The sequence below is a fragment of the Eulemur rufifrons genome, chromosome 16 (assembly GCF_041146395.1).
Source record: "Eulemur rufifrons isolate Redbay chromosome 16, OSU_ERuf_1, whole genome shotgun sequence".
Taxonomy (NCBI): Eukaryota; Metazoa; Chordata; class Mammalia; order Primates; family Lemuridae; genus Eulemur; species Eulemur rufifrons.
In genome coordinates, this window is record NC_090998.1 from 68,083,836 (window position 1) to 68,094,537 (window position 10,702).

A 10,702-nucleotide genomic window follows, 5' to 3' on the forward strand; every position below is an offset into this window, starting at 1 on the left:
TTTCTGTCCTTACAGTGCTTTAAGTAATTTTGTAGTGTACATTGGTCCATAAGTTATAACAAGTTGTGTTAAAAGAACTTTAGGGAGGAAGCAGGACCTGTTGCCTCCTTTTGAATTTTTTGCCTAGTGTATTTGTTTCTAGAAACACATCTTCTCAGAAGATTACGTTGAATACTGATTAGTGCATTTGCCAACAATTTTTTTTAATTTTAGATGATATTGGTGCCCACATGAATGTAGGAAGAACTTATAAAAATTTAAATAGAACCAAAGAAGCTGAAGAATCTTACATGATGGCTAAATCACTGATGCCTCAAGTAAGCTGTCATAATTTATCTATTGTGTCGTGTCTACTAGATGTCCATATTAGATAGAACTATCTAGATGGAAAATTCTTATCCTTTCTGCATTCTGTTGATATAAAAGTAAGGTGCGAGTGAATCATCTATTTCTGCAAGTTTTATAAAGAATTATATTTATTTTTCTAGCTCACTTAATTTTAAAAAATTGGTTTTTATAGTCTGTGTAGGTATAAACTAAGTCTATAAAGTACGAATTTTAGATATTCTGGATAAGTTATTGGTGAGTTAAATGACTTTAAATGAAAAGAATTTTATGTACATTAAGTATTATTCCTATCAAAAATGAATAAAGTTGATCAAATTAGTAGATACATCTCTGTTGCTACATTGTGTCTACCAGTTAGTAAAATGGCACAAGTGCAAGATTCATTGGCTATAACATTATAGTATCCAAGTTGGAAGATCTGATCCTGTCCTTGATCCTGCACAAAATAACAAAAGACATCAAAGAAATTGTGTCATCAGAAAAGATAGTTTAACCGAGGCTGCAGTTTTCTCAGTGGTGGTAATATTGATAATAGTAACAATAACAATTGGGTAATTTAATAAATTTTTTAAAAACAAAATTAGACCATCTGACATCCTAAGGGCTATTTCAGTCTTGAAATACTGCATTTAAATTGCAGTTACAGGTTTGTTACAGGTTTTTATCAAATATAATTTATTGTGTTCATTGAAAATTTGGATCCAAATATAATATTAAACTTAACTAAATAATTAACTGGAGTATTTTATATTCCAACTTCACCAGACACATGAATCTTTAGTATGATTCTGAAATAAAATTAACTACTATGTTGTCACAACCAGGAAATATTTTGCTGACAACATGAAAGTTGACATAGTGTAAAAAAAATTACCATACTGAGAAATGGGAGATCTGGGTTCTATTCCTGTTCTCATGCTAACTTGAAACCTTGACTTCTAAAAGTTCTGATTCATCTGACTTCATAAAAAGATAGGTATAATAAAAAGCTAACAATAGTCCATTAAGCTGACACAAATGAAAAAATATGTCCTTCAGTGCCACAAAACATTAATTATTTTATTTACATTTTCATGATAGATACTTTTTTTCACATTTTTGTGATATATTTTAAACTAGAAACTAGTTTTTTAGTAAAACTAGCAGCATAATCTTACGTTCAGTGTTATTTTAAGTAAGCCACTAGGAATTCTTATTTTTGATTTTTATTTGGCAGAGAATATCAAATTATGAAAATGCCTTTTCTTCTAAACAGATTATTCCTGGTAAAAAATATGCAGCAAGAATTGCCCCTAACCACCTAAATGTTTATATCAATCTGGCTAACCTGATTCGAGCAAATGAGTCTCGACTGGAAGAAGCAGATCAACTGTACCGACAAGCAATAAGCATGCGACCTGACTTCAAGCAGGCTTACATTAGCAGGTAGTGTAGTTCACTTTACAGCTATCATATATAAAATATGGAAGCTGCATCTGCGTGTACGTTTTGATGATTTTGACTAAATTGCATGTTTTCCTTTTAGTAATCTTAGCTGACAACCAAGGGCATAGAAGGGCATAGATTGTTTTAGACTGACAATCAAATTTAATAGATTTGAAATTGACAAGGGAAATCCCTAACTTATAATAGCCAACTTAGGTTTTATATGGAAGAAAGGACCAAAAAAGCTTCTTATTAGTTTCATTTTCTTCTCATCACCAAAATCATTTTTGCCTATCTAAATTAATACCTAAAACTTATATTTTGTAATAGTTACTTATGATATCCAACTCTCAGGAACTTTCTTAAATAAATTTTGAGAGTTGACTGGTTATTGATGCCTTTGCCTCAAAGAAAATTTAGTTGTCAGTAAAAAGTTTTCTGACATCATGCGTTAAAACTTAATGTTTTCTTATGTAAGTGTTATTTGTATTATACATGAATAAAAATGTATTTTTAAACTTTGTTTTGCAGCCTAGCCTAGAAACCTAATGATAATTTATAACATTGTTGGCTACAGAGAAAGTATATTCAGCATTTAAGTTTTTGAAATAAAATCTGTTCTTAAATTGGAGGTTGTCTTTGTTCAGCCTTATCTAGTACTTACTGAAATCCTGTAATTGTAACAGGGTTATATCTATAAATAAAATCTGTCATGTGTTAATCGACAAAGAATTATTCAATAATCTCTGCATTAAAAAGTAACATTTTGGACACTCATTCTAGAAGTTGCTTTAATGAGAATGTTAATCATTATTTCTTTGTTTTATTCCGAAGGTTATACTATAGGAAAGAATAGTATTAGTATTATAATAAGAGTAACACACTTTTTCTTCTTCAAACGCTTTTACTTTATCATCTGACAAATTCATTGATCTCCACTCTGGTTAGCTGTCATTTTTCTGATGCAGTCTAGTCTGTCTCTTTTAAAGGTATATTTAAAGAATATGTTTTCTCTGTTCCCTTTTTTTGCATACCTCCCCACATCTTGCCCTCTAAAGTCAGGCATGCTTTTTTCCTTCTTTAATAATATTTGAAAACATATCAAGTGAAATTTGCTGAACTAGGAAGTTCAGATTTGAGAACAGTTTCAAAGAATTATTTTTGAAAGAGAGCTTTTAAGAGCCTAAGTTAAAAGTAGAAAAGAAAGCTGTATGTGGATAGGCTTAAAACTTGTCAAAAATGGTCTCTACAAACTGACATGGTAATGTTGTAAGTAAAGTTGTGTTTGATTTTTTCCGCAGAGGAGAATTGCTTTTAAAAATGAATAAACCTCTCAAAGCAAAAGAAGCATATCTTAAAGCACTAGAGCTGGACAGAAATAATGCAGATCTTTGGTATAACTTGGCAATTGTACATATTGAACTTAAAGAACCAAATGAAGCTTTGAAAAATTTTAATCACGCTTTAGAACTAAATCCAAAGCATAAGCTAGCATTATTCAATTCTGCTATATTAATGCAAGAATCAGGTATGTTTTCTCAAAATATTTCTGTGTTTAAACAAATTGTAGTTTGGAATGTAAAAACTTTAATTTAAACTTCATTACCCATAGCAAATGTTTTATGAGTGGATAATTTATAACAAAACATTGCTTAAATGATTTATAGAAAGAATATGTAAAATACTTGAAGAAAGAATATTTAAAATACTCTTTTTAAGTAATATGCACTAAATGTATGATAATAGCAATTATTCTTTTGGTATGTGTTAAGACTAATTTTCCAGATAGTCTGTTAAGTAATATCTAATTAATCTGTTCTATCATTTTATGTACTATAAACATAATATAACCTCTTTTATAAATAAATATACTGCCTAAATAATGAACTTGTGAAATTTTTACATAAGTAGCTCTAAGCAGCCAAGAGCATTATATGTTTTCAAAAAAATAATATTCTATTTTCTTTTGATTTACAAGAGCAAATATTTTTGGCATCATTTTATATCCAATTTCACTACATTTTCTGAGATATTATTGTAATTTCTTGCATTTCCTATAATTTAGCAAAACTAAATTAATTAATCACAGTAAATCTGGATCTTTGATCCATATTTTGTATAGGAATTTTAGTTCTCCCTTACAGGGCAGTGTACATGATTCATAATCTTTTTTAATTTTTATGTTGGAAAAATCTGTTTATAGCTTTTTATTTATTTCTTAGATACATTTCTTAAAACTTTTGCAAAAAATGAAAGAATCATAAAATCATAGTATTTTAGAGCTGAAGAGACTCTTTCAGTTTACTTTTGCTGATCTTCTGTTTAGTAGCCTAGAGTGAAAACTGACATGATCTAATGACTAACCCAGTTTCATATGACTATTTTAGTAGCTAATCCAAGATAACAACTGAAGCTTCCTGATTTATTTTGAAATTTTCTTTATTCATAATGCTGTCAAAAGAAAGACTAGAGGGAGATCTTTATGCCTGGTATTCAAAAAGGTATAAATTTGGAGATTAATAATTTTATAAGGTTATCTAACCTTAATAATCATGAAATATGCTCATTATCGCACATAAGATTGCACCATAACATTTGCAATTATACCACTTGAAAATGTTTTTATTTATTTGCAATAGAAATTATCTCAATAAATATTTGTTTCCTAAATCCTAATTTTATAGCTTTATATTTAATGGTATATTTTTTGCTCTTAAAACATTTCAAAAAAAATGCAACATAAAAAATAATCTTATTTAGTAAGCAGATTTTGGCTTCTGAAACACTCTATTGCCTTAAAAGAAAGGAAATGAATTATCATTTCAGTGTTTGAAATTAATGTCTTTCCTATGAAGGCTTTGACGTTTTGCTTTCTACTATTTTTAGGTATAGAAATTGTTTTAACACTATCTTTGTATACTAAGTACTTGTAAGTATCTGTTTTTCAAACTTAATTGTTTTGCTAACATTACAATTTTTTTCTTTTAAAAAAAATAACTATTCTTAGGGGAGGTTAAACTCAGACCTGAAGCTAGAAAACGACTTTTGAGCTATGTAAATGAAGAGCCACAAGATGCTAATGGCTATTTCAATTTGGGAATGCTTGCCATGGATGACAAAAAGGACACTGAAGCAGAAATCTGGATGAAGAAAGCCATAAAATTACAAGCGGACTTCAGAAGTGCTTTGTTTAATCTGGCCCTTCTGTATTCTCAGACTGCAAAAGAATTAAAGGCTTTGCCAATTTTGGAAGAGTTACTCAGATACTATCCTGATCATATCAAGGGTCTCATTTTGAAGGGAGACATTTTGATGAATCAAAAGAAAGATATACTTGGAGCAAAAAAATGTTTTGAAAAGATTCTGGAGTTGGATCCAAGCAATGTGCAAGGAAAACACAATCTTTGTGTTGTTTATTTTGAAGAGAAAGACTTATTAAAAGCTGAAAGGTGCCTTGTTGAAACATTGGCATTAGCACCACATGAAGAATATATTCATCGCCATTTAGGTATAGTCAGGGATAAAATTTCCTTATCTAGTTTTGCAGAACAGTCAATATTCCCAGCTGGGAAGGTTTCAGGTGTAGGAGAAGCAGAAAAAATTCCAACTGAAAGTGTGAAAGAAATTGTAAGTGAATCCAGACCAACACAAATAACAAAAACAAGTGATAATAAAAGTCAGTCTAAATCTAACAAACAATTAGGAAAAAATACAGACAAAGAGACCCCCCACAAAACAACAAAAGACATCAAAGAAATTGAAAAGAAAAGACTTGCTGCTTTAAAAAGACTGGAAGAGATTGAACGTATTTTAAATGGTGAATAGCATTATTATTTATCATGTGACAGTGGTTATCAAAGAACTTCAATCTATATCATGTGATTGCTTGTACTAAGAGCTCTGAAAAAATATCAAGGATACTTAACAGTCTATTGTGAACTGTCTCTACATAGCATTAAAATAACACTTTCATTAAAGACCTGTCCTACCCAGCATATGTATTATATAAAAGTTTTCAGAGTTTTGGTGAATATAAACAGAAATATTAAATTGGAGGTGACAAATTTGCAACTTTTGTTATAGAAAGAAAGTTTTTCTGGCACAATAATCTTTACTACTCAATTAAAAACTGAGACCTAAATGATAATCCTTTGAGGGCCAATCCAACATGTGCTGGTTTATTCTGTGAATTCCCATTTATTAGCCTACTTCATTTTTCCTTTACCTCTTGGAATTCAGCTATGGATTGAAAACACTTACTGAACACATTCTTTTTCTTCACTAATTTTTTTTAACCAAGGAACTTTGCACTACAAAAGAATACTGGCTTTCTTTATGTTGTATTTTTTGGTTGATTTTTAGAAAGAATGCTGGATGAAACATTTTTTAAAAAGTAATTTGATATGTTAGCTTGAGGATGTATTTTCATAATTACATGTCCTTAACATCACGCTAAAATGCAATTTTTAAGCAGGTAAAGTTTTACACACACATACACACACACATATGTACATACATACATGCACACATTTCTAATGGTGCTTATATATACTGCTGAGTTTTGCGGGGAGGGGTTTGGTGTTTTTTGTTTGTTTTTTACTAATTGATAATGTCACAGCATGTATCACATAATCATGATTTTTCTTTGATTCCTACTCCCTAAACTATTCATGTTTCATAGGATCATAAGCATATTGAGAAGTCCCAATAACCCTAACTTTAAACTTTGAGTTATAATATAGTAAATTTCTCTTTCATCTTAGTGCTAGCTCTGTGGTCTTATTTGAATTTTAATTTTCTGTTTCCAAAATCACACCTTAATCATTCTTACTTAAGCCACTAAATTCAGTTCTGTTTGACTGAAGACAAAACAATGTGACAAAGTTTATTTTTAAACACTAAATTCTTGATATCTTGTTATGGTATATATTTTTATTAAATATTTATTTTGACTACTGAGGTTTCATAAAAATTTTAAAACTGTTCTAATTCCATCGCGTATGGAAAAAAATTTCTATTCCAGTTTCCTATATGTGCGTATATTATGGTTTAACCAAAATTACATCATTATTGGCCTGCTGTCCAGCTATATAAAAGATAATTAACCTAATATAGGATTAATAAATTTGTTAGTTGGTTTTGACATCTTTAAACTTGAGTGTTAGGTTAAAAAGTAGATACAAATCAAACTAATTTAAATCTGATTTTTTTCTTGAGTTAAAATACATTTCAAATGAGTTTTATAATATCTAATAAAGTTGGTTTTAATTTAAATTGTTAAAGCTCAAGATATCATCCTGGGATAGTATCTAATTTCTAGTTATACAGTATGTCAAAAACTATGTATTTTTTTAGTTCCTTTGAGATAACTAATTTCTAATTATATATGTTTCAAAGATCATATTCCTGTAATGTTTTTAAGAATTATTTTACAAATAGGTCATAAGATATATGGTCTGAATTAAAAGATCCCACTCTTATTAGTTCCCTGAGGATCTGTCATAGTTTTTTTTTTTTTTTTTTTTTTTTTAGGCAATTTAAAGCAAGCACTGATACCAATGGGAGTTAATTCATGATGTGGAAGATTCTGTGAAGCATCAAAGCAATGCTTAATTTCAGTTCTTAGATTATGACTTTGTGCCTCCAGATATCAGGTAGAGAATACCTCATATTCTATGACTTGAAAAATGTAATCTCTCTTATCTTCCCTCCGTGTATCTTAAGAAAAAGTTTCAGAGTGTGATCTCTTCTGCTGTAGTATCAAGTGGAGGATAGATCAGAAAAGTAAAAAGAGATCTTTCATGACAGCAGACCATAATAAAAGTTTGAGTAATATTTTAATAAATCTATGTGACTATTCAAATGATAAAATGTATATATAAGGTTATCCAGTAATTTTTATAGAAAAAAATTCTTATTAGCACTTGGAACAATGCCTATGATATAGGAAATGCTCATATATTTGAATTTTAAAAAATTTATTTAAATCAGATCTACCCTGAGTAAATAATAATTTAATAATTATTCCAAATCAATGTTTTCCAACCCACACTTCGTATTAGAATCATTCAGGGAGCTTTTAATATGGATCCCATCCCATAACTATTAAATCTGAATTTCTGGGAGGTAGAGCCATGCTTCAGTTTTTCCAAAAGCTCTCCAAGTGATTCTAATTTGTAGTCAGAGTTAAGTACCACTGCTCTAAAATAGTTCGGGAAAATCCTTTTATTTCTCCTGTGTTAACTTTTTAAATTAGCAATACAACACAATTAAGTTTTGATGGTTTAAGTTCCATTAAGGAATATGTTTTTCCAGCAGCTAGTATTTATTACTTGAAATTTAAGATCTTAAATTCATAAGCTCTCAATGTGTAAGATTATTATTTCTTTATAAATTCAAAATAGATATTTTATTCAAACTATTCAAGTGGAAAAAAATAATGAAATTTTTTTCTCTGGAGCTGTGTATTTGGGGAAATGGGGGGGGTGGGGGCATTTAAGCCCAAATCACTAACTTATGGTTGTGATCATGTTTAAGTTTGGAAAAGAAAGCCTATCACAATGTATGCTGGTGAATGGATGAAGTTTTAATTCTTAGTGTCTCACAAAAGAATCTACTCCCAAGGAGTTCTAGAAAAAGCTTTGACAATCCCCACGGGGTAGTGTTACAGTACCGCTTCACTGCTTCTCTGAAGGTTGAATTTAAGTTTCTAGAATTGCTCATACATGTGTTTCCTTATTAGCATTCAGAATTGGGAATTTTATCTTATAAATTTTTACTGTGAGTAGTTTTCTGAAATTGAAGCCTTGGAGAGTAAAAATATGTAATTTTGTTTTTCAATTTTGTGTTTACTTTCATGTAAATATTTGGTATGTGAATTACACAATTCTAATAAAACGTCATACCTTTTCATTGCATCTAATTTGAGCTGTCAACTTCACATTACAAAATGCTTCTTTAAAGATGCTTTAATGAAAAATACTAAGAAAATATATAGATTTGTATGTCAATTTATACTTCAGAAATCCATATATTTGTCATATTTATTTTTTTAAAAGCCTCCTAACTGCATGACTGAATGGTATTTAAAATGAACCCCCCAAAATATCTAATACCTTTGTCCAAAATTTTATCTGTTGGAAGCATCAGCCATACATGTTAAGAGTTCATAAGAAAACAGTTTAAAATTGTATGCATTTTATATTACTATGGTGTCTGTGTGTACCATATTTCTAAATATTCAGTATTAAATTGATACTTTTTAAAACCTTAACCTGACTTGCCTTTAATTGTTAAAATTGAAAACATACAATATTGTATATAAAGAGATTCTTCTCCCGTGAAGAAAGAAGACCTGGCATATAGTTTATCAGCAATAGCATACATTAAATTAGTTCCTGATGGTGATACATTTTTAACCATAAGTGACAGAAACCAAGTTAAGAGAAGGAAACAGTTAAACTCAAACTTGGAATTATATACAAATTTAAGTTTTGCATCTACCTGCGTTCAGATCCTGGAATTGCCTCTATATAATAAGGTTGTTATTTAAACCGTATGTCCTCAGCTTCTTCATCTGTAAGTTAGAAAAAATCCTTTCCTCTTAAACAGTATTGATATACTTGTATTATTATATATCACATATGAACATATTTAAATTGCTTAGAATAGTTCCTGGCCCATAGTAAATAAATGTTATTAGTATTAATACAAACACAAGGCTTAAACTCAAACATTTGATGCACATGACTTAAACTTATATATGTGCTAGTAGGGATAATGTCAGTGACAGTCATGATAGCAAGCAAATGGTTAGAAATCTAATATTAATGGTTGTTGCTTAGGTCTAGCCAATAAGTACATAGATAGCCTAAAATAAATTATACTTGGGATAAAGTTAAAATACATAAATTCAGAACTAAGACACCTTAAAATTGCACTACCTTGTTCACTTACGGTTTACTTCCATCAGGAAGGTAGAACAAGATGCAATATTAGATAGTCTCTGCAGACAATCTCAGGCAAATTCATGTTCTTTGGAACTTTACTTTCTTTATCAATAACATTTCTGTGACTCAATGGACAGCATATTTCCTTACCATCAAGTAACATTTATGTTCTGTAAGAACCTGATAACCTTTATGTTTCTGCCTTAAATAAAATACTTCTCAACAAACCATTCTAGTTTGACCTTTTAAGACTAGTTTCGTATATTGGGAATGTAGACTAATTAATCCATACTTAAGTATGAATGGTGGATAGATCTTGTTAACTATCTCAAAGGTTAAGTCAAGTAAACTACTTTCTTTATAAAGTTGCAGACAGTAGAGTGGGAACTATAATCTGATCTCAAAAAGCTTCCTAACTACAAGCATCCCACTTCATGATTGTACGTGTTTATGGCAGCACAGTGTGATATTTCAATACATGTATACATTGTATAATGATCAAGGTAGTTAACATATCCATCACCTCAAACCTTTATCATTTCTTTGAGGTGATAATTTTCAAGATGCTATTTTTAATTTTTTGAGGAACCTCAATACTGTTTTCCATAACTCTCGTACTAATTTACATTCCTGCCAATAGTGTGCAAGAGCTCTCTTGCAAGAGTCCATCCTCACCAACACTTAATCTTTTGTCTTTTTGATAATAGCTATACTAGCAGATGTGAGGTGATACCTCATTGTGATTTTAATGTGCATTTCCCTAGTGATTAGTAGTGTTGAGCATTTTAAAAATATACTTGTTGGCCATTTGTCTTCTTTTGAGAACTGTCTACTGAGGTCTTTTGCCCATTTTTAAATTGAGTTATTTGTTTTCTTGCTGTTGAGTTGTGTGAGCTCCTTGTACATATTCGATACTAACTTCTCATCAGATGTATAGTTTCCAAATATTTTCTCCCATTCTATAAGTTGTCTCTTCACTC

The 10,702-nt window shown here is 29.9% G+C and overlaps 1 protein-coding gene across 3 annotated transcripts in view; it reads left to right on the forward strand.

The window, feature by feature from the left end:
- The window catches only part of TMTC3 (transmembrane O-mannosyltransferase targeting cadherins 3), a 39,006-nt gene extending 31,549 nt beyond the window's left edge, over positions 1-7,457 (forward strand). For 2 of the 3 annotated variants that reach the window (XM_069490024.1, XM_069490023.1), the window contains 4 exons: positions 214-317; positions 1,604-1,773; positions 3,075-3,301; positions 4,781-5,598. In XM_069490024.1, coding sequence (XP_069346125.1) covers positions 214-317; positions 1,604-1,773; positions 3,075-3,301; positions 4,781-5,598 — 1,319 coding nt within the window. Of the gene's footprint in view, positions 1-213; positions 318-1,603; positions 1,774-3,074; positions 3,302-4,780; positions 5,599-7,305 lie in introns of those variants that run through there. The other variant, XM_069490022.1, reaches the window with a different exon arrangement.
- Positions 7,458-10,702: the final 3,245 nt, after the last annotated feature.